At 35.4% G+C, this 25,767-nt stretch overlaps 1 protein-coding gene across 14 annotated transcripts in view; it reads left to right on the top strand.

Moving 5' to 3' along the window:
- Dnc (phosphodiesterase dunce) overlaps positions 1-25,767 on the top strand; it is a 264,924-nt gene that overhangs the window by 143,594 nt on the left and 95,563 nt on the right. For 5 of the 14 annotated variants that reach the window (XM_070297078.1, XM_070297081.1, XM_070297082.1 and 2 more), the window contains exon 2: positions 5,997-7,315. The exons of 7 other annotated variants lie outside the window; for them this stretch is intronic. In XM_070297078.1, the coding sequence (XP_070153179.1) occupies positions 6,309-7,315 (1,007 nt within the window). In that variant the 5' untranslated portion in view covers positions 5,997-6,308. Of the gene's footprint in view, positions 1-5,996; positions 7,316-23,762; positions 24,108-25,767 lie in introns of those variants that run through there. 2 more of the 14 variants (XM_070297083.1, XM_070297093.1) reach the window with 2 other exon arrangements.

The raw sequence follows: 25,767 nt of genomic DNA on the forward strand, positions 1-25,767 counted from the left end.
ATATGGGAAACATAGCTAATATTTTTGTTATCATGAATATTACAATAAATATTAAAAATAATTATCTAATTGTTTATGGATAAACAAATATTCTATATTATATTTAAGCGAAACTTCTTAATTAAATGTACATTAATGTAAATATGCCTTCAATTGTCTCGATAATTTTGTTATTAAATTGTTCTTATCATGCAGAGAAATTAAATTAATTTACAGATTCTGTGAAATTTTATTTTGACGAACACACTACACAAACATAGGCGGAGGATTTTTAATCAATCGAAATCTTTCGAGACAGATACTTTCGATTGCAAGTCGCGCGTTTTCATCGATAGAATGCTCGTCGTAAAAAAATATATTTGAAAGTAAAAACAATTATCTTTCACGTGATGGAGCGATGGACGTTGGATACATTTTTTAAACGATTATACAATCTATTAAAAAAAAAAAAAAAAACTGGATAGAAAAAGCATTTATTTGCGTGAAAGTGGCTTTTTCGCTATTACCATTGGAAAAAATATTTGCAAAAACGACCACCCACGATAGTCGATTCTATTAAAATGGACACGTTCGAGATGAAGCACTTCATGGTCTGTCGCCAGAACGAAATTGCAAAATCGCGTGGTCTCGCTATGAATCCTGGCCGAATCCAGTCCGTTTGACCTAGAACCCGTCTAATCTGGGTGAACCAGCTGGCGCATTGTTGGAATCGATGAGGTCGTTATATCGTCCGACAAACGGTTTCCGCCGGAAGTAGCGTGTTTGTGCCCAACGGGATCGCATCGATAAAGTGTAACCTTGCCGTGTACATAATACGTATGTTTCATATATGGCGAAACAATTGCGAACAATTTCGCGCCCGGTAGTATCAGCCAGTATGCGTCATTACTCTTCGTAGTGAAATTACCGGGTCGGCTATTTATTTAAGTCGCATTATATATCGAAAATAAGGCTATCGTGTATCTGTAGAAATTCGTACTATCTTTCCCGAGAACGGATATGATCCGCTTTCGGGGTGAGCCGCAATCGCGTCTGATTGTGGCACGTGACCCGCTTGTGCAAACAATGATACAGCTTACATGACGACTTGGATACAGTTCGCGATAGATTACTGGATGCTTCTGGCGTCTTTAATAATAATATGGATGTATTTGTATCTTACAAAATATATTTTTCCCGTTAATATTGCATAAGTTCGTGCCCGATTTAAATATAAACTTCAATTGATTATATTTTAGAGATAACACTTTTATTAATCAATTATGTAGTCTCCATTCTTTTCTACAATGGTTTTCCAACGATCTATAAGCTTGTCGATTCCATTTTTGAAGAAAGAACTTGGTTTTTCTTGAAAAAAGTTTGTAAGGTGGCTTTCGACAGCTTCCTCGGAATTGAGATTCTTGCCATTTAAACTATTCTGCAAAGACCGGAACAGATAAAAATCTGAAGGCGTAATATCTGGAGAATATTGCGGGTGCTGCAGAATTTCCCATTGCAACTCCTGCAGTTTTCCTGCAGCTTATTCCTTTCAGTCGGGAGATGCGGCACCCACGTATCAAGCTTGGAAATGTATCCAAGCTTTTTTAAATGACGAAAAGTGATTGAATTATCGATATTCAGCCTCTCAGCAATATCCTCAGTTGTAATCCTTGGGTTTCTTTCCACTAAGGCATGCACAATGTCATCATCGATGCCAGAAGGCCGTTCAGAGCGGGGTTGATCCTCCATGTTGAAATCACCATTTCGAAATCTGCCAAACCACTTTTTCACTGTTCGGAGAGCAGGAGCGCGGTCCAAATAAACGCTTTGAATATTTTTTTGTGCAATCCCAACACTCACGCCTTTCCGAAATTCATATAGCATTACATGCCGCAAATGCACCTTTCGTTCTCCATTTTTAATGATTTCTCTTATGCACAAATGGACTTATCTGAACAATGTCTGACGCTTAATTGACGTAAGACAACGTCATCTATTCGATGTAAGCAACAATTACCACACGAAAACAATAGAACTCCGCCATGCAGTAACTTAATGCCATCTATGAAAATCGGGCACGAACTTATGCAACCATCCATAAATGTATTTATTTATGTGATTCACAAGATGCTCGATCCGGAAATATTAATGAATTGCACGTGTAACATGCTTCACATTATTATTTGTGACATCTTAGTCATCAATTTTAATACTTTAATCATCAGATGCTTATCTTGTAATATAAACACGATCAGTTAAAATTTCTCCGCTTAATCATGGCTATTAATACTCTTAACGAACACGCAATCAATTCTCGCAGTAATATCAGGTTACATCGATAATGCAAATCATAATATCTCGGTATTATGATAATTTCACGATTTTGCTAGATCTCCGATTTTATCGTAATAATAATAGACGCATACTCTAGCGAACATCACACAGAAATTTTCACCACCAACGATTTCACGAAAGCTCACTGTGCAACGTGAGAGTATATGATCGATAGGTAAAATGCTGGTAAAGCCTCGCGTGCAATCGGCCACGTAATCTGTAGCGTAGATATGCTTGAATGGTTTCAACGTGGGCGCCCTTGATAGTTTAGAATAAAGGATCAGCCCGGAAAAATGACGCTTTCACGATACGGTGTCCAATTACGGAAACTATTTTTCCATTAGAGCTACATCGTTCTAATCCCGTTTACATGATTAAACGCACCCGTGTCCATGTGTCAGGATTAGCGAAGGGAAGAACACTGAAATCTTGTATAAAACGCGGATAAACTCGGGTAGAGCATGAAATGTCGAAACTCCAATATTAAGGTGAAAAGGCATTGTAAACGTGCCCGAAAGATAAATTCTCACATGTCCGATACGTAACGCGTCGTTCTAAAAATAAAATAAAATAAATACGGACGCGATAAGCGAATGGACGATTTATTTGAGATTTATGTATTGTATGCATCGTAGAGGGAAATTCCTTTTTGTAAGTTCGAAAACGACCTACCAAATATTGAATGTTTAACCAACGTGTCGTTGGGTGCGCTTTTAAATTAACGAAGGTTGTCCGAGCCGTACTTTGATATAGATATAGAAAAGTTTCGCAAATATTTGGCAAAATTTCTTGGCAGCTATTTACAAAAGAACCGGCCGATCTCTGCTAAAAGCGGCGGCATCGGTGCACTTTCGACATAGTTAGAGATACATAGGTAAACAATTTTCAACGTAAATCGGTTCTCTGGAAATGTATTATAACCTTGTATACGATAATAAAGATTTACTATGTAGCTGCGATTTAAATATCGTTAGAATGGAAATGATATATATATATATATATATATATATATATATAATGGCTTCGTAAAAGCGTCGCAAGCACGCTAGAGACTAAATTTGAAGCTCAACAAATAAATTTTTGTGATTAAAAAAATTAATAGAATTTTCGCTACATACAAAACAGATATGACACAATAATTACATATGATATTCTTATGAGTATTGGTGTTTGTAATATTTTATTCACAGTTTCAATAGTTTAAATTTTACACGATTTTATTTTACATTCGTATTGTTTTTAATCCGCAGTTGATAGTTTGTTTGTAGAGTCGAGCCGTCGAATCAACTTCCGTTTGTGTCGCGGAGTAATAGAGTTGACAAAACTTGTTTCGAAGATTCGAGAAATTGCTCGTTACGCTATTACTACGTCCAATTACTGGGGGGCTGTAAGCGTCCACTCGATCGAAATCGCAGTCAAGATCTTTACATTCGACATAGAGCTTTACCAGCCTAATTGTTCGATTTGCGCAGCGTGATTCAATCCGTACAATATTACTACTCATTATCCGATGCGAGCTGAACAATTAGCTTGATAAATGTGCGAAATAAATTCATTTACAATTAAACTACGTTATGCAGTTCGCCCCGATTGCAACGTTACACTTACCACCCATAGAAATAATTTATGCGCACGCTCGTATGCATTAATTAATGCGATTTACACGCCACGCGATTCTTAATATCTTGATTTAGTACGTCCGCGTAGGCGAATAATTGTCTCGCGTTAATCACCTTTATTCGTGAAGTAAATCGTGAAAAATTTTTTTGTCTGCAAGATTTACAGAGTTGAAAAATTTAACATATGTCGCATCTGTATAAATTTTTGCATTAATTTAACACAATATAGATATGTTAAATGGTGATATTAATACTATGTTAATATTTCAACGCAGATGAATGCAAATTTTATAGTAATTTGAAATAAATTTTGTAAAATCAACATATTTTTAACGATAACTTTAACTTAAAAAAAAAAGTGTTATTGATGATCCGTAGTCGCTCTCACTCCTATTATGGAACAAAATCAGCCTTTTTTTTTTTTTGTAAATTTTAACTAATAAATCCTGTCACATTGTGTTATTTTTACATTTCTTTTCGCTGTTTTAATAATTTAAAATTTCAATTGAATAAACACAAAAACAATATATCAAATTAACATATAAATATGTTAAATATTTAACACAAAAGTTTCAACCGGCGTATTTTTTAAAGAGAAAGCATAAGTTTTGATACTGTCTAGTATTAAAAGAAATTCGAAAACTCTTGTGTTGTTAAATAAACGGCGTATTATATAGACGCGATATCATATAGACGAAAAACGAGAATACGTCTGAGACGCTTCTCCTCAGAAAATTATTCCCCGCTGATTGTTACGAATTCTAAAAATAGTAATAATTGCCTCGTGAAGCATTCGATCGTTTCTCATTTATACGACGCGACTGCTAAAGCCAGATGCTACGTTCAACTTAAAGGGGGATGCAATCGAATAACTCTACCGCAATGCACCCATTGTCTTTATCGTCGACTATTGTCACAAGCTCGTATCGAATTCTTGCTTGCACGACCATGCACGCCGATTGCACGAGCTACTTCAAAGCAAGGTTCCCCGTACCCAGGAAATTATATCTTCTCCTGTACGGATACTTTGATCCATGAATTTCGCGATGTTGACGTGGTAACTCTTGCGGAAACTATAAACGTTGCGATTAATACAGAGAAATAGGTCCCGGAAAATTACGTCGGTAGCACGCGATTTTGTTGTAAACTGGCCATGCGTAATTACAATCGTTCCCGCTAATTGAATTTGAGAAAATCGAAACTCTTGCCGGGCGTGTAACGAGTAATCCTCCGCGAAAAGAAGCGAAATCCCATTCGGGAACAAAAATATTCGCAGTTAAAAAAAAAAAGAAACGCTTATGTTTTGAACGTGGTGGTGTAAGTCTTCTGTTTTTTTTTTATTTACCAGGATATTTTATATCAATATTCTTTGTTGAAAGAATAGTCCAGTTTTTAAATCGCGAATTAAGCTAGATTATTCGTAAATCGTGCGATTTGATCTGGAATATAATCAGTCTTTTGATTATTTTGTAAATAGTCGGTAATAATGTTTCTACAGACTGTAGGATAAAATTTCAAAAATACGGTGATTCTTTTGCACAATTTTAGTTGGCTTTGCAACGTGAAAAAATAACTGAATTTTACGTACCTAGTATCGATTCAATCAATTTGTTCGTGATCGAAAAAAATTGCATAGTCGCTACGAGACATTCGAGTATTGGCGGCGAGGTTTTTTTATTCGGTGAAAATTTTTGTAAAGGTAGCTATTGACAGTCAAATTTTCCTTTTACACGCTTGAATTTTGACCTCACTTTTTCATCGTATTTGCATAATATTTAAAGATATTTATTAACCTGTGTTATTTTATACTAAAATATTGATATCATTTTTTTATATAATTTCTACAACAAAGAAATAAGGCTTAGGAATCAAATACGACAGATTCGATGACAAAATGTTTGATAATTATTTATTGATTCCATATGATGCCATTTAGAATTGTTAATGGAATTAATCGAAGTGATCGAAGTGCAATGCAAAATAACGTCGAAAGCTCCGAAGGCTCCAAGTACTCCAAATAAATTGAAATTGTCCCAAAAATTGAAGAATATCATTGATTTTCAGCTTGTTGATTTTTAAGCGGCAAGATCGCGTAGATGGAACACGCGATGCAGCTGAGAAAAAAGAAATGCCGGGAACGGTGCGTTTCCATGTGACGACAGAAAAATCTGCTGAAACTGTGAATCGCTTGAAAATTTGACGATCCGAGCGCGTCGTCTAGAAAGTCTAGACAGACGAGTTTAATCCCGCCGGATTAAACCGCCCGCGAATAATTTTCCGACAATCTTCTCGGGGGAGGCTGTTTCATTCTTCTTATAATTCAGCCCTAACGGGCTTTCGTCCGTCTTTCTTGAGCAATTTAGCGAATCATCGAAAATGGACGAAGACGATACCGAGGACGTACGCGAGGCTGTCACGCTAGTGAACCGACTCACCACGAGAGTCGCTTCATCCTCTCGAAAATTTACATCCAACACTAATCGTCGGATCCTACGTGCCCAAGAATCGGCCGATGATTCCGACACGATGGAGTGCGCGTCCGAGAACGAGGTTGAGAATCTGCCGAAGGACGAAGACGCATCGATTAGGACGCGCAGGATATGCGAGAGAAGCCGTCACTCCCTGGACGTTCCGGACGATGCCGAATTCTCGATGACGCACAAAAAGATAGCGACATCATCGTCTCTTCGCGTAAGCGACGACTCGAAATATATTGGCTCGCGGCTGGGCGTTTTCATGACGACCCGCAGCCCGCAGTCCAGCTCCAGCCAAGAGGAGTATGAACCCGAAGTCAAGAGCATTTCGAAGTTGCAGATGCAACAACAACGCCAGCAGCAGCAGCAGCAGCAGCAGCATCTGTTGACGACCGATGGTGTCGGTAGCCAAGTGACAGCCAGATCGATGGAGAGTCTGCGATCGTCGAGGAACTTTCTGAGCGCCGACGATTGCTACAGCGAAGATTCCAAATCAATGGAATCGCTGTCCTCGGAAATGCATATGGGTTCGTCTTCAAGGGGCCATTACAGAAGCTTTCTGACGTCGTCCACGAGGGACGTGCGCAAGATCGTGACGATCGAGTCGAAGAGTAGCGAGAACCTGCATCGGGAGGAGAGCCTGAACGCCGAGGTCAGACGCGGCCTTTTCGCCAATACCGGCTTTGAGAGAAAGCTACCGCAGCATCTGAGTCTGCCGCCGCCGTCCAACATATTCTCTTTGACCAGCCCGGGTGGTAGCGATCGCAAGATCACGATCCTCAGCCCGCACTCGCCCATGCAAACATCGGAGTTTCAATTCTCGGCGCAGACGCTCAAGAGCAGGCGCAAGAAGGCCATCGTATTGCCGAGGTTGGTGTTGCCCCGAAGCGAATCCGAGGTCTTTTTAGAGTGAGTAGCTGAATGATAGAATTTCCTCTCCTTTGTTTTGCTATTGTGTGGTCGGTGTTTTTTGAGGTAGTACCGCTCGAGGCGATCCACTCTTGTTTCATTATTTTCCGCGTTAATCTTCCCGGGCTCCGGCTACGTCGGTTTATAAAAATGAAATGGAATGAGGGCAAATCAATAATGGAAATTCGTTGGCTAGACAATAAATAAATCAACAAGAAACTAACAAGAAATAAATCAATCGATAAGCAGAATCGAGCATAATATGCAATGTTGTAATTAACACAGCTACTCGATATCGTGGATATACACGTGGGAATATTTAATATTTATCATATACATCGTGATAATCCATCGGGACGTGAATTATATTACAATGCGGATGATTATTTCATTATGATTATGAATTAAATTGATAGAATAATCCATATCATATGTGAATGGCAACCCATGCAGCTGCACATAATATTGCAACGATATTGTTACACTTAACCTAAACTAAACCCAGCAACTGTGTGTGAAAAATAGTTTACAGATATAAATACGATCAAAATTTATTATTTGTTTCAGAGAAAGAATCTTTCAGTTTTTAAAAAAATGGTAATTCGATACGAAATATTTTGAATTTCTTTCTTTGAGAGACAGAGAAGAAATTCTCGCAAGTTTCTTTATTTTATTAAAATCGTGAGACATCAATGTCACTCTTAACTTTATTTGCCAAAGAATAACATCGTAGTTTTTTATTTAAAGATTTATTAATATTAAGAAGAATATCTAGAATTAATTCGATGCTTTTTGATGTGAGGAAAATAGTTCCTTTATTGGTTATATTAAAATATATTACCATGTATATATGCTTTACACATATGCAAATATACATAAATACATATTGTATTTTCCGTTTGTTATACGTATAGTATTAATATTGCATATTAATACGCATTTAATATTACTACTACTTTGTTGCGACAATACATGAATTACATAATTGAACTGACAATTATACAATATATATACAGTTATTGTATTACATTTACACGCGTTATGTGCTCGATAGTTTAAAGATCGTCATTTATAAACACAATACAAAAAAAGGAAAAAAGGGAAAAAAAACATTTAATTTAATTTGAAAATTTTAAGTATATAAAAATCATGAAATATTATAAAATATTAATGTTGTAATTTTTATCGATTGCAGAGTTTAAAAGTTAATTACTTTGTGAAAATGATACAAAATATTAATATTGAATGCTTTATTCTTCGTAGAAATGATCATCTCGAATTTATTTAAAAGCACTGCTAATGATCTCAATTTTGGTTTCGTGCTTGACGTATAAAACTTGAAACGCGATTACATTCAATTTTCGTGCGGTTCATTAAACATGTTACATTTCGCTTTTCTCGTAATAATCCGTTATTTTCTAGAAATGGATCGTTAATTAAAATCATGTTGCGTAAGATAGTTATATAACAGGCATATAGTTACGCGTCCCTTAGAAATAATAAACAGGAAACAATCATTTTCACTGTCACACCTTTATAGCGATTAGCCTCTCTGATAGCAATCTTTGTCAATTCAACGAATCGCAATAATTATATCACATTTCAAGTGCTGCGAATATATGTTCGTCGATCGTACGCGAGAGAGTTTATCGAAACGTCTTTCAACTGGGACATACGCTCGAAAATAGATTGCGCGTCTACGATGCTCTCAATAGTTGAAAATGTCGGCCGCACACGATGAATGTGGCATGGAACACGAATGAGGGGGATGCGGAAATCTTCGTTCATGCTACTTTTTCCCCGAGAAATGACGAACGAGATTGGAAACCATTTAGACGTTCTCCAATCAGAATAAAGTTCGATCGACGCGAACGTGCCATCTTGATGGTGCAAAGTAACTTCCTTTTTCAGGCTTTGAGGGCATGCTTGTAACGAGGTAACTCGTGTTTTCAAAGAAATTCAGGCTTCTGTGAATTAAAAAAAAAAATATGTATATATATATTCTCGTATAAAAAGATTTAGCGTAACTTGATTTTTCTGAACTAACTAAATATAAAACGATCGGGATTGATACATGCTTGAAAAGCATATACTTATAATGCATGCACGAATTATTCATGAGTGAAAATATGACTTGGTAAATATACTCTTGGCAGCCTCTGCACGTGTTTGATTTTTTTTTTTTTTTTTTTTTATGACGGAATTATAAATTTTTTTTTGTTTAAATTATATTGTACATTAGAACGATCGACAATACTTTTGAAAAGTAATTTCGCGGAATTTTCTATATTTCAATATCACTTATCTCTTATCAATTCTTACCATATACATCGAAAAATTACAACTTTTATTTTCATCAATCCATCGCGACGAAAAAAAACAAAAGAGTTTAGTAATTAACTTGTGGGCTCTCGAGCGGAAGCTCGCCGAGATAAATTCGGCGGTTGATTAAAAGTTCCTTTATGGCTTCGCCTGAAATCTTTATTAAAGTCTTGTTAAAAGTCGCTCAAGGGCCCCGTTTGCAAGACACACAGTTGTATTTTGCATTAAGTCGTCAAAATAATTAATCATGGTAATTTACTTAATTAAAATAAAAAATATTCTATATAATTTTTATAATAGTTGATATAATTTTTTATTAGTTGATGTAACTTTGTCGCGTTAAATCATTTTTGCACGAAGAAGATTTTTCTTTATAATACACGTATTATTCGCATGTTACTCGACATTTCTATTAATGAAAAATTGATTTTAATTCCACGAAAGCCTTTGTTGCCCCTAAGAAAATATCATACGAACAAAAAACATAAATAAATTAAATATTCTTTACTCCGAGATATTTTCTTTGTGGTGTTAATTTAGAGTTATGATATAATAATTATAAAACATAAAATAATTATATACTATGTTCTTTTGGTAGAAATTAATGTGTCATAATTAAATACTAAGGAATACAAGATCGAAATGTGCTTAAGCATCGTGGGTTGAAGCTTGATCGTTCATATAGCCTTTATGTTGCGCAAAAGCCTTTCATTTTATCATATATTATAGCTGTAGTGCGCGGCTCTGTTTTCTCTTCTCTTGTCTGCATTAAAAATCATCTGACGTCATTCGTAAAGTGCACCATCGACCTTTAACTTGTTAAACAAAGCCTTTCCAGGATACATTTTGCTACACACTCGAGAAGCGAAATGCAAAATATAAAACGGAGTATCATGTGGTTAAGGAAATAACGATACTATATATTGTATATATTGTACTATCTCTTTAAATTAAAAGTTTAAGTAAAGTGCTTTAAATAACCTACACTCGGACATAAAATACGATTCTATCCATTATTGTTTACAAGAGCAAAATTATGGAATCTATATTTATATAATATATATATTTTTTTTAAGGTAAAAGTACCGATTGCCCCGGACATGTCCCTATATCCGGACATTTACATGAAAATTTATTATTATTAATCTCAAATGAATTATTTATTATATTATCAAAATTTTATTGTAAAATCTTTAATTTTTAGGATATTTATATATAGTAAGACATTTTTAAATATTATAAAAATTAACATCCAACAAAAAGGTAAATTCGTTACGTAATTAGACAAAGGACATATTTTGAGAAGGCTCTTGAAATTTTCTTAAGAAAGTTCGTCTTGCTTATTAAAATGATTTTTATTTTATTCCGTGTTTTTATCTTATAAACAAAGTTCTATGAACGTTATTCAAGTCGAAGAGGATGTAGAATAATTATAAAAATGTTTTTAATTTATATACAATATAAATAATATTTTTTTGGTAAATTTTGCAAATTTAGTTACTGGTGCAGTAATATACGTGATTGCCCAGTAACTGTGTTTAGTTACCACTCACTTCGATGACACATAATTAGAAAGTACCAATAACTAAATCTATTTAATTACTTTTAAGATGAATTCCGTAAGTATTTTTATAAATAATTTTATTTAATAGTATTATCAACATTAGTTTAATATCTATAAATATATATTTCAATAGTTTGAAAAGACATGTTTTAATCATAACGAAAATGCCCTACCTACATAACCCTTTTGCGATGTATCTGCATTGACACTAAATTAGTAAATATTTTTTTATATTTGTTTTTAAATATTTTTCTATATTTTTGTATATATATATATATATATATATATATATATATTTATAATTACATTTTTTATTTTTAGATACTCAAAATCGTGATACACAAAATCAAATAAATGACTCGAATATAATTAAAATAAATAAAATCAACAATAATTTACAGTATCTACAGAATAGCTCCGAATTGAACAAAGATAAATTCCTTTATATGATAATATCAAATAAATAACAAATATTTTTTTTAATTTTCTCTTGATTTTCTTGCGATTCGTTCCTTTTGATATACAGATCATGATCTAGAGAACATTTATTTGAGAGAAATGGTTTCTTCATCGTCTAAGAAGGCTTTATTATGATCAAAAAGAATATCTAAAAGTACGATGAAGAAAAAAACTGAAAAAATAATTTAAAGAAAGTCAGAGATGGAAAATAAATCTCGATACTATTTGTTATAAGATCATTATAAAAAAAAGATTATATCTTTATAATTATAAAAAAGTTATATTTCTGAATATATTATAATTTATAATAAAGTTCATAAATAAATTATAGTTACTATATATACAAAATCGTTAGAAATCATTTCATTTTATTTACAATTTACGTGATAAACCTGTCCGGATAATGGGCCGAAAAAGTTTAGTAATTTGGACAAGCATTTTCGATGCGTCCGGATATTAGTTCATTTGCATGCTTTAAAATTTTTATTACTATTAAAATAATTTCAACACTTTTCGTGTCTTTTATGCGTCAATAATAAGCTTTTATATTTTACCTTTCAATTGGTTACATAATTAAATCATTAAAAACCGTGAGTACTTATAAAAATTGAGCAATATCGTACTAGTATCGTTACATGTCCGGCTATTGGGACATTTACCTTATAATATAATATTAAACATGCATTTATTAATTCAGTATCATTTAGTCGATTGTCCATTATTGCTTTCTATTTATAGGTAGTATAATTGTACACTTGAATCTTCTTGCCTGATAGATAATAATAATTCATTTAATCACCAGATAATATTGATTTCAGCATTGATTTTTTTTTCAGAAAAAAATCTAAAAAAATCTAAAATATTATTTAATGATATCAATGGCGTTGAAAATATTGATAGTATTGTTTTGACCAACTTTGTTGTCTAGCTTGTGTCATTATTTTTCAGCGTTATCGCGGTTATATTTTTACTTATACGAATAGTTCGTTGACTCGCGACATTGACATATTGTGGTGTTACTGTGATATATCGCCGGCAACTAGTAACTATCGTTTTTTTTGTTTTTTTTTCCTTCTAGAAATCATTATTAATCTATGCTGAGTTGAAGCACATTTATAGCATTTTCGGCGAACTGTAAAAAAGAAATTGACGATAAGATCAGATTCGCAAAAAAAAAAAAAAAAAGTTAATCTTTAAAAGTGATATCTAATTTATTTTAACTAAATTGAAAAGTGTCAATATTTCTTATACATACCGTATAATGTAATTTTTATAAATGAAAATTCTCGGAATTGCCGAAACATTGATAACGTCAGCGTATTATTAATTAAAAAGACGATACGGCGTAGTAAAATCAACTCGTTCAGTGGTTAATTATTTATCAGCTGTTATAATGACGGATGAGAGGAAACTTAATTTCCCATTAATTACTTACGTGCCTTTTGAGACACTCCGTGTTGCGTTAGCATATAGCTTTGCAGGAATCGCCATATTGCGTCCAAATGAATGGATGTGCGATGCATTAAGAGCACGTTGCTCATGAAACGTGAATATGAGTGATTTCATTCTCGAGTTTTGACATTTTTATATACGCGAGAGTATTTTTACGGCAAGATAAATTCACGGATGGGAACAGGATTATTTACTCGCTCCCTCCATTTTAGCGATTTTGAATTCACTCTCGCGTACGTACGTAACGTTACACATTAATTAATCGATTAATATTACAGCGCGTTGTTTGTCGAGTAGTTGATTGCAATTCAGATACATACGCAACTTTACCTACAGTTACTCTGCCTCTTATTAATTGATGTTATTTAGTGCGATAAATTGCTTTATAACTCGTGCAAAGCATCTTACGTCAATATGAAATGTTACAGTTTTAAACTAAATTTTAGATTTTGAATTGACTAAAGTTCAGTTTCTTGTAATCAACAACGCGTCATGAATATAATTAATGATAATTATTCACATCATATACTGATATAAAAACTTTTGCTTATTCTAAATTTGTTTCTCATCTAATGCATTCAATAATACATTTCTTATTAATAGAAATTAATAGAAAATACTAGAATCTCTTATTTATCAGAAAAAAGAAAAAGAAATTGTTGCTTGTAATAAATTTCTCTTTTTTTTTTTTTTTTTTTTTTTTTGCATTTTGAGTTATTCTCTATGTGTCTAATCTTGACAAAATATTGAATTTACTTTAATGTCTTTTATTATCGCTTTGTAATCGCTTTCATATTGCTGAAGTTAATTTAGAAACAACAAGGATGAAATGTTATGCTTGCCTCTGTTGGAAATGAGCAATTTAAAACTTTATTTCCAACGTTTCTGCGTCCGAAGTACGTAACATTAAAACACAACGTGACGATACTTAAAATGACGTCTGATGTTCAATTTAAATATATAATATTACGTTGACCATAAAATGCTTTATTATATCTAAAATAATTTTGTGTTAGATATATTTAACGACGTAAAAAAAAAAAAGCTGCTTTAATATAGAAAGTTTTTGGGCTACTTTATTTATGTATACGTGATGTAAATAATGGAATTTATCGATACGATATCTTAAATGATTTCGCGTGCAGTTCACAATCATCTCATCGTGCAAATCATGCTAATAGAAAGTTAAAGGGTTAAGCTTCTTTGATATTTAATATTCCACACGCGATCGATCATCTCGACATGCAGCCCTTACTCGCGTCTAGCCTCTGCTTTTACGCTATTTCCTCGACGATTCTTTCATAAGATCGATAGTAATATGGCGAGCAACGAGGCCATACGATGACCTTGATTCCTCCGAGACCTAGCCCTAGTCACGCTGACTGAGTGTTGCACATATTGACCTAAACCTAAACTACTTGTGAACTGCGTGCTCAAAAGTACACCCGCGCGTAGAATGACAATTGTCGATAGTTCATGCACGATAAGTTTCACTTGTAATCGCTTTCTCTGAATAGAAAATTGCTTTAAGGTTTCACATGCTTCAAATTCTTGTTTCTCGATTACGATAATTTATCGATTAATATTCTATATACTTAGCTTTCATATCATGTATTTCGAAGGACAAAATTTACTATTATTTTTGCATTTTTTAATCAAATTAGATTCTGCCAATTTGTACAAAAAAAAAAAAAAAAAAAAAAAAATAGTCATCGCTTAAGAAAATAAGATGACACGAGAAATTTTATAAAATATGGTATACAGTGTTTTTGAAACACAACGCTTTAAATCCGATATATATCAAGGCACGACGGATATCTTCCCTTTAAAGCTTCCTGTTATATCTTTTCAAAGTTTTTCCTATTCTTGCAGACATCTTGCAAATTATGTTCTTCATTCGGTATTGTAGTGCCTGGAATATACAACGTGGAATATATATACGTTGCGGAAACTAAACGTAATATATGATATGTGATTTAATCGTGAGAAAGAGAGAGAGAGAGAGAGAGAAAGAGCGTGTTTCTGGATCGATACAACTGGGCTATAGTACTGACATCATATCGGCCGATGTGCCAGTTCCTCCAGGTGAGATTACACATTTCGTTGCGCGCACAATGAGCCATTATCGTTTGTGCGATGCTCCGGGAATCGCGAATCACAGTATATTGTTCTGTCTGATTCGCCGTTTCTCGCGTTAATACCGCGTGTGTTTGCTCGCGATATGAACTCTGCGCAAATGTGCGCGAGAAGCACGAGCAGAAATGTCGATCTATTGTACCATATATATATATATATATAAACGATACTCTGATATATTGAAAAAATACGTTGGTATAAAAAATTGATATTAAAATGATAACAAAGCGCCGCGATTTAAATATTGAAACTGGATCTCTCTCTCTCTCTCTCTCTCTCTCTCTCTCTCCCTCCCTCCCTCGTTTACCGAACGGACATGGATTTTCTTTCGTATTTGGGTTATTATTTGCAAACTCGGCAATTTATGCGAACTTGTTATCGATGACGACGATAATAGCGTTGTTATTAATTAACGTGATTTTGTTATAAATCTCAGCGATATAATATTAATGCTGATACAAACAAGCATGCTTGACCAATTTAATTTCGCCTGTAGTATACTTTACTGCAAATCGTCTATATTTTAAATAAAATCTTAATCAATTTTTACATCGACGTGGGTTTTTTTTTTTTTTTTTTTTTTTGTTTTTTTTCGTGCCAAGATATTAATCACCGCACGGCTGGCTTTAAGTTGATTGCAGTGAATAGACTAATAGTTCCAAGAAAAATAATGCAATTTTCAGACGAGCCAAATTGCATCTTGCTCGGATGCACCGTTCATAATAGCTGTATAATTTAATTTAGCCGTATAATTTAATTATGGCAAACTCTGTCGAGTTAATTATGCTTCTTTATCTCTCTCATTTTTTTTTCTCCTTTTGTCTACTTGATTTATGAAACTTTGTCTATCTCGATCCGATAAATAGTTTTGCCAGAGCAAAAGTTTACTCAAAGCTTAAGACAACTGTCTTGAGATTAATCGGTCTTCTTCAGGATAGTTTGCTCCTGATGGAATTTAGAGTTGGATCTTTATTCCAACTGATCTCACATCCCCTAGCCTACTTTCAACCACCGCGTTCTTATATATATATATATTTTTTTTTTAAATATTTTTCAAGGTGTTTTTCAACGTTAATACAGAAACTATTCCCGCCTTGCGAAATTAAGTCAGTATAATTTCGTCTATATTTAAAGTTAGATATATATATATATATATATATCTAAATATTCTGATCGGGCAGTTGCCAACGTAAGTCAAGGAGGTACGCGAACGTCGACATTTTACGCATGATTGTCAAACGACAGTCAGTTACAAACGAATCTGACGTTAGAGGCTTGGGAGGATCGCGACATTCAAGCTGTCAAATTGCCACGTTTATATAAGCGAATTTCTACCAAGTACGCCTGTTGTTTAAAATACGCGATTTTGTTCGTATGACTTTTTGTTACGAAACACGAGGATTTTACTTAGAGTTATTTCGTGAAATACAATATTTTTTCAACTACTTCTGTTTGAAAACGTATTAACTAACGCGAAGAGATAAAAATAATACTGCCTTTGACAAAGATGGATTATAGATATTTGTGTATAATCCTCTCTAAATTTTATGCATACGTTTGATCTGGACGAGGCAAATATTTTTCTCGATCTTCATATAAGTTATCCTGAATTTCCCGAAAATGCGATATCTCCGTGTTTTCTTTCGATCGCAACTTTCCCGACAGCGCTTTGGCGGAAAATCTTCAAACCTCATCGGTTTTCCGCGAAAATTTTATGATAGTAGCTTTTCACCACTGAAGCTAACCGTCGTCTGCTTTACCGACTACAAAATCGATCCATAGGGTGTATATAAAGTCTAGCGGACGAACAGTTCGTGGCAGCACGATGCGTTTACTCGTAGAATCAATAATGAGACGGGTCAAGCTTTGTTTTCATTTAACAATAAATAGAAATTATTTGGTACAACATGACCGTATCATATTTTTTCTCTACTTTCGGAGCGCGAGAGAAACAATATGTAAAAATTTAATAGCACAAAACACACACATTGTATGTATATACAAGACATTTCATTCTCTAAAAATTTTGTAATTCTTCAACTTTTTTACTAAAAACTAATATTTTCCATTTTAATTTACTTATATATTTATTGGGGTTCAAAATTTTATTATTTATTTTATTATTCAAAATTTGTAGCTATTTAATTTCATTTCTGGTCTCTCTCTTTCCTTCTCGTATATATACACAGACACATATGAGAGTAGCTATTGATAATATTTATTACACACAATTCGCGTTATATTCTATTCAAAATTATTGAATACAGATTGCTGTCAAATTTATTATTGTATACATTATTACGTACACCTATACACTAACAGTGCAACGATTGAACGATGCAAATTAAAGCGATAGGCCAAATAGTAGTGTCTCTTATCGCAAGGATGGATGAGAAAGTAAGATGCTCTCGTATAAAAGCGTCATTGGGGAGTACTTGGATTTTTAGAATATGAAGGAAACGAATCGAAACGTGATCCGGCAATGCAGATTCAGCGGGCGAGAAAGAACGTCATCGCGGAAATGCGCTCAAATGCGCTGAATAATGCCGAGCTCGATGCATCTTCTAGACTTGAAGTTATTGGTATGCATATCGCGAAAAAATGTATTACGATCTAGTTTAAAATCTTTTGTCGGATACACAAGAAGATCTCTCAATAAATCGTCATCGTAATTATTATTTGAGAATGTTAAAACGTCAGTAATAATCTCTTACATATTTAAACTTCTTACGTATTTAATCGTATAATTAATTTTTGATAAAACGCGCAACGAGCAACATTTCATGTTGACTGATATTCCGTTGTCCCACATTGCAGATATTAATCTACGCTAGTATGATATATGAAACTAGAATTGCAACATTTAATCCCGATGAGAATGTTGTTCGTGATATATGCATTAGCTTTATAAAAGACAAATGGAATTTCACTTTACGGATAATGCGGGTTTAATACGTTTGCATTAATAACATCATGCGATAACATCATTGTGTTATTGCTCTGGTTCAGTCTCTCTGAAAACTCTCGCATCGGAAAATATTCGCCCGGTATTTATCGGAATGTTCGTCGAATACATTTATTGATTTCCCATTGTAAGTGCCATTTCAATCGATTGATCGTCGGTATCAGATTGCAGACCCTGTCTTTGGAATTAGTTTTCCATCGATTTTTCATTCGGGATATTTTCTTCCTTCTCTCTTTTTCAGTTCGTTTTTTTTTCCGATAGTTTTGCAATCGGTAAATCTACATCTCGTTGCTATGGCGGGACAGCCAAATATTGTATTTATTAAAATATTAATTTTTTTCTCGCGATTCGTGAAGAGAAAGAAATCTTCATATATGTTATTGGGTACAGTTAGTCTTAAAGTTTTCTTGGCTTCGTCGATAAAATATTTGAAAAAAAAAAAAAAAAAATATTACAAGTTAAAATAATTTTGAGATAATATATTGTATATATTTATCTTGCAAATTTTTGTATTATTTAAAAGATTTATTTTTCATAAAATACTTACAAAACGACGAAATATTACAAAACACGTGCTACATGACGTATATTAGTTGTCAGTTATATTTACAGTTGACTTATTTTTCTACTGTCGTACCGCAACCTTATTATTATTTCGACAAGTGTGACGAAGTGTGTTCGATACATGAACCACCCCCTAGTTTTTCGTCGTTACTCTCCGTGAGGAAACGCGTCCTTTTAAATTTTCTGCTACTGTGGACACATAGCCACCGATACGGCGCCCTCGATGCCATTGATTTTGCGCCGTGGGGTGTGTCGTGGAAGCATGTTTATCGTTATTACGTTAAAGAAACAACCGAATTTGCAACGATGTTAATAGGATTTTATATAATTCATCAATAAAAAGAATTTAATTATTTTCCCGTCTGTTAAATCACAAACGTTTTTGCAAATAGTAATATTTATTTTTTAAGAAAATTCAATATTGCCGATTGAAGGTTGATAAAAGGATGAATCGAAATAATTCTCGACAGGAGGTTCTCCTTCGAAGCTTTTATATACGACGTAAAAATAGAAGAAGTCGCAATATGTATATTTACCCCTTTTCCAAGTGTTACGTTATTTAAATTGAAGTCGCGTGCGTATAATCAATATCGCGAAACACACTGTAGACGTAGGTCATGGGTGAACAGTTGCCTCCATGGCACATTTGTTACCATGCCCGTACATGCATATATTGCGCTGGTCACGGATCCGTGTATTTCTGTACTCGTAAATTCATCTCCGTCGATTCGTGTCTTTTCTCTTTGTTACGCCGCATCGTATGTTTTATTGGCTTCTTCACTTCTCTCGCTTAATCTCCTCGTAACCGTAACTCTCTCTGTGACTCGACAAATTCCTTCTCTCCCCCAAGCTCTCTTATTGCTTCTACCATATACTTTTCGACTGTCCATGCTATCGCAAGCTGACAGTTTGACGCGTAAGGTAAAGCGTTCGATTTCTCTCGGAGTAATTTCAGGGATTATGAGGTGTCAAAATTCCTCGGCATCGGTAAATATCTATTTCTCGGTTTAAACATGTATTTACCGTATTTGACGTGTCATAATATTTTGACATTTTCGCGTGATATTGTAATAATCTCTCGTCGCAATCGATGCGGGGGCTCGGCGCGAAGTAACGAAGTTCGAGATTCACGGCTGTCAACCGCGTGCGCAAACTGCATCTCCTCCAATGTAAATATTCCGATAAACTTGTATCTCGGAATGCTTTCATTTGCATGCTCGTCGTTCGTTCGTGCGTCCCGCGACAAACGTATCCTGTTGTAAAGCGTTTACTCAGACCTACGCTCGCTTGAACGACGCGGCACGTTCTCCATTGATTTCGAGAAACGTGGTTGTGTCACACTCGAAGCACGTGGTTCCTCCTCCGCATTTTAGAGCGTACGTTCCCGCGATCACGGTTCATCTGCCATTTTAGGGACAACCGTCGTCGCTCTTTCTCTCTCGTATTTCGTGGTCGATCGATCTTCTCCGTTACGGTTTTACACCGATTAATTGTGCAATCGTTTAGATAATCGAGTCAATCTACCGATAGTTCTCACTTGAATCGCGTTGACCCTTGGTTGGGATCAAAAATTTCCATCATCGATTAACGTTTATGTAGAGTTAATATATTTTCGCGTTACATCAATTTAATCTTTTAAAAGAAAATTTCTTGTTATTTAGCAGATCCTGATTATCCGTGAAAAAGTAAACTACTATTTTGACTCGCATTTAAAAATTGCATAGGATCTCATAAAATCTATTGTATACAGTAGAAGCAAATAGTTAAATTGGCAATTGACATAAAAATAATATCTCTTGTCTTTGATCTATTAGTTTGTTGCCATTGTATTCGTTTATTTTATTTATCAGCTGTGTCAAAAGAAGGATAAATAATGAGAAAGTCGGGCGGTATTCGATAATAATAATAATAATAGAATAAAAAGTAGATCGCCGGAGAGAAAATTCAAGAGACAAGATAAAGAAGTCTGCCTTTCTTCTTGCATTCATCTAGGTCACGTTTTCATGTTTTGTCGCTGAAAGTTTATCGTTCATCGTTATAGTTGAAAATTTTCAATTGTATTCCCCGGCGTATTCATGCGTTTTTCTTTTCTATTTATTTTTGAATCGATTGGATTTGTTTATCTCCGTATTTTTCGTATACATTGCGCAGTTCTTCTTTCATATTCCACGTGCCAGTGTGTGCCTCAGTTATAACCCTGTTTGTCTATTATTATTTTTTTTTTACAAATTGTTATTACTTATTCATATTCGTAATTTGTGTCTTTAAAAAATTCATCTTTTTATTATTTTTAATTACACTCATGTCCGATTAATTTCAACCATATCCGCTGCTCGTTTATTTCTTCGACGACCGGCGGCGCGATGCGCGTAGAACGCGTCGAGAGCCTCTTAATTAATTCCGTAATCAGTTACCACTTTCGCAGCGTATTCTCTCTTTTTAATTACCACCCCCTTAGCTCTCCGGGGTGGGACGGTCGCGAGCATCGGCATTTTCGGCGCGGAAGTCGACGAAGGAGGCGCTCGCGTCGATAGAGAGAACGGCGTTCGTCACGTTCTCTCCGTCGCTCTTTCGTTCTCCATCTTCCTTCGTAGTACTCTCTACCATCTCCTCTCTCTCTCTCTCTCTCTCTCTCTCTCTCTTCTGCCATTCGGCCACTCTCTCCCTCTTTCTCTCTCTCTCTCTCTCTCTCTCTCGTTTCTCTTCCCTCCTTTTCTCTCATTGCATTCCACCCATCCGTGGATTTACGTCCGCGGTCCTGCAGCAGCCACGTTGGAGAGCGGCTTGCTCGTCCGTACGAATTCTCTCGTCGCGTCATCCTCGTAACCGGCCCTCGACCGTCGTCGCTGCTCTCATTGTGTGCGATCGTTCGGTGCGATCTTCCGTCTGTGCGCGCGCCCTCCGGCATTCCGCGCGCGGAACCGTCCGTCGCGCCAAAGGGCTCCAGAAGGTTGTCGCGCTCGACCGGGGTGAGAGCGCGTCGGACGCGCGTCGTACGTCGTTCGTTTCGCCACTCGATCGATCATCGATGGATCATCGTCCCATGTGCCGCGACGTGAGAAAGAATCAGCGAGTGCGCGGTGCGTACGCGGACGGCCATGTGCATCCGATTGATCCGCGTGCCGTGAACGGTTCCAACGGTCGAAGATCTCGTACGCCGTTGTGAAACGTGTCGGAGATGAGGGTGACGAGGTCGCGTAATGACGTTTCGCGTACGGGACGTAACCTACGCGGACGATGATCGTCGACGTGTCTTCGAGGATGACTCGCCAGTGCGAATTTTGTCGATGCGTCTCGGTGAAGAATCAGGAGGTGGTGCTCGGCACTGACGTGTGTTTTTAACTGGGAACGTTGGATTTCTTATATCGATCGATTGCGATCTCCGACAACGTTGAATTTTGCGCTCCGATAACACGTTGATAATTATATATTGATGCCTCTGTCTGCGTGGCTTTAAATAACGGTCGAGAGAGGCGTTTGCTTAAATGACGGAAGATATTAAATTTGATAATTGAAAGAAAAATACCTCGGTGAGAGGAATTATCGTCGTAAACACGGAATATGTGAGTTTATAGAATGTAATTAAAATATTTTAAAAATGAATTAACTCTCTCTCTCTCTCTCTCTCTCTCTCTCTCTCTCTGACAACGGTGGTAATAATTGAAGATCGATTGCGATTTTTAATAAATTTGTAACAGGAAATAATTAATGATCACGCAGTGATATAAGTCAAGCATTAACGGCCATACGTGTAAATGTTGATTTGTAAATTCGCTGATTTGAATGATACGAGATTAAAGTTTATACATCCATTGTTAAGATTTTTCAATTTTCTTTAAGAGAAAAAAAGGAAATGTGTCGATACATCATAAGTAAGACTGACATTCGTTAAACGAGATTGGCAGAATGCGAATTTTGAATTTCTGATGAAAACTGATATAATCCAAGAACATTTGTATTTTAATATTGTATTCGCAACATACAAAGCAAAAGGGATTGAATAGTCGTTATTTTAAATTGCACTTTGCCCGATACTTAGCGCGACAAAATACAGGAAGAAACAAATAATTGTCCATATTTAAACGTAGATCTCGCGATTTTTAACATCTTTCAACAGTCACAGAATAAAATTCTAAAATACGGACAATAGTTCATCAATATTTTCTACCGAAAGTTTTGACAACTCACGGACGGCGTAATCTTTTTTTTTTTTTTTTTTTTTTCCAGGGTAAAATAATATTTTTCTTATTCGCGCAAGAAGTAACACTTTTATAGCGGCGCTCAAGTCTCGTCGAGGGATACACAATAAAACTGCCCGGTCCCATAGACGGGATGTCGAGTGCCCGAGATTCTTTCCCCGAGAAAATTTTAATACCGTCGAGTTTAATAAAAAGTACCCCCGCAAATTGTCCATCCGCTTAAAGCCTGCCTGGATCGCGGCTTGTTTCTCAACGTACTCAATTTCGACGGTTTTATTTTAAAAAGACGAGTTTACATCTAACATATAATGATCGTATAAATGGACATAATCGACATAATTTTATAATACTCGTTGACAAACGATAACGAAGGGTTCTTGCAAAATATCGAGGGCTGAGTAATTCGAGCATCATCGACGTTCGTCGAAAAGTAATCGATAATATGATGACGGAGCGAGCGAATGCTACCGTGATTTCTCGAAGGAATGAGAGAATTCGCGAAATTGAAAGCTAACGGTAATGCCGCATCTTCGTTGCAGAGCTTCAATCGGATATTCGAGAGAGATATTAACGTTTCGACGCTGGATTCCCAAGGTCTCGCCATATGTGTTTTTTGAAAGGAGATCAAAAGGGCGCGTCTCTCGGCTGCTTCTGGATCTGAGTGAGAAATGCGACCTGAGGTGCATGAAAATCGTGCATGGAAATTTCACGGTTTGTGTGAACGAGTCGGAGATATTTATTCCCAAATAAAAATACAATGCGCGAAAATGTTTACGACTCGGGGCACGATGAAGACGTGCAAAAGTGTGCGAGTTTCTTTTACCGGCGTAAAAAATTGTGCTACGTGTCTCTCAATTGAATTGTTAATATGAAGCGAAATAAATGGACTCACGTGCGAGCTTTAAAGCCGTAACATATGTGTGATGATGTTGCCGATACTCGAGGATGAAGTAGTAGGACGTTTGCGATTCGAGTTGAAACGGGGACGAGAAACTCTTTACATGACTCGTAGGGAAATGTAAAGCTACGATTGAAGGTGACGACGATGGGCCAAGATTGGTGCACGCGTAGACGTAAGCGTTTGAGCAATTGTTGCTGCCCATGCGGACCACGTGTTCATCCCTCAAATAGGTCAGTGAGCTACCAGACGTCAGATATTAATGTAACAAGCGTGCCACGCGGATATTCGTGATTAGAGTAGTTGTTCAGATATTTTCAGCTAACTAAACGCGAACTTTGATGTACTTTAAATAAGCCGCGTTTTCATGGGAGAATGATTTACGTCACATGCTTCTCGCTTTAGGAAACACAAAGGAGAGTTTACGATACTTTACGATTTAATTTTAAAGGCGTATAAATTGTATAGGTTGCGTGATAGTTGCTAGTGCTGGATTTCTAACAAAGCTATAAGTCTACCGTTCGATAAAATCAACCAAGCAAGATACACGAAGATGATAATTTCGAAAAATATTTTCGAGAAATGCAGTCTTGGTAATTTTATGGCAAATTCAGATGTTAAGTTTTCTTAACATTCTTAGCGATATTCTAGAATTGATTATTCGAATGTATATAATATAATTATGATGTATTTATTTTACTCGTATTAAAAAAAGTTGTCGTTTGACAGGAAATTTTTCCAACAGAAATTTTGCGGTTCAATAAATTGTCATTAGAAGGCGAATAAAATAAAGAGGCCGTTTGCGGCGGGTAGGGGTGAAAAAGGTTTTAAAATATCGAGGTTATCCCGATAAATCGAATGACGTAAGTGCTCGGTTGCTGAGCGACGCAAATTCATAAATATCTGAGACGATGGTAGTCTAAGTGACAGAAAGTACATCTCGTGAAAATTTTCAAAAATATTTTTTATTCAGTTTTCCATAAAAATATTCATCGCTACATGAATATGTGAGATGATACTTGGTATCAAATTACAATTTTGCCTTCGTCATCATATTAGCTTATACTATCGATAGTAAGCTGTACCGATCGTAAACTATTCCAATTTGATTATTTGAATTATTACTTTAGGATAAAGACATTTTTAGTATGCAATTTTTCACGATCCATTATGCATTGCGTATACATTGTGGCAGAAAAAAAAAACGTGTCAAAGGTCAATACCATTTGCCCGGCGCTGCAATCAGGAAGTGTAATATATATCGAGGGAATTTACAACAATGTGATGTTTTTAAGCTTAACGTTTCACGTGCACGAAAATGCAACTTGATGATTTTCGCCTTTTGTTTCATACCTTTCATACAGAAAAGCAATCAGAGAATTAATTTAATCACAATGAACTGCTTCGTATGGACGCAACGTTCAAATATGCTTGCGCGAAATACGCAAAAATCACGGGGCGATTTCAATCGAAAGTTATTCCGTTAACGTTATTCGTGTTCTCTTATAAAAGCGGAAACCGCTTTGCTCAACCATTATATATTTTTCTTCCTCCGCTTCTCCATCCTCCATAGAAATTCTTCTGTAATTTCTGGAGCTAATATTTTTACGGGATATTATCTTACACTCTTAAGGAATATAATACGCAAGAAAAAATATTTATCAATTTACAAAATATTTATCAATTTATTGATCTTCGTCGCGTAGTGATGTCGAATATGAAGAAAATTCGAACGATGCTCTTTATAACGCGTGACAATTCTGCACTTGTATCACTTATTCAGTGATTGTATAGTGCACTTTACGGGACGCGCAGGATTTTTTCGTGTTTCCTTCAGTCACTGAAAATTCCTCTTAAATCAAATACCGCTCTATCAGCCCTCGCATTCGTCCG

This window comes from Polyergus mexicanus, unplaced genomic scaffold (genome assembly GCF_030449975.1).
Source record: "Polyergus mexicanus isolate NDT 795.1 unplaced genomic scaffold, iyPolMexi1.0 SCAF_6, whole genome shotgun sequence".
Taxonomy (NCBI): domain Eukaryota; kingdom Metazoa; phylum Arthropoda; class Insecta; order Hymenoptera; family Formicidae; genus Polyergus; species Polyergus mexicanus.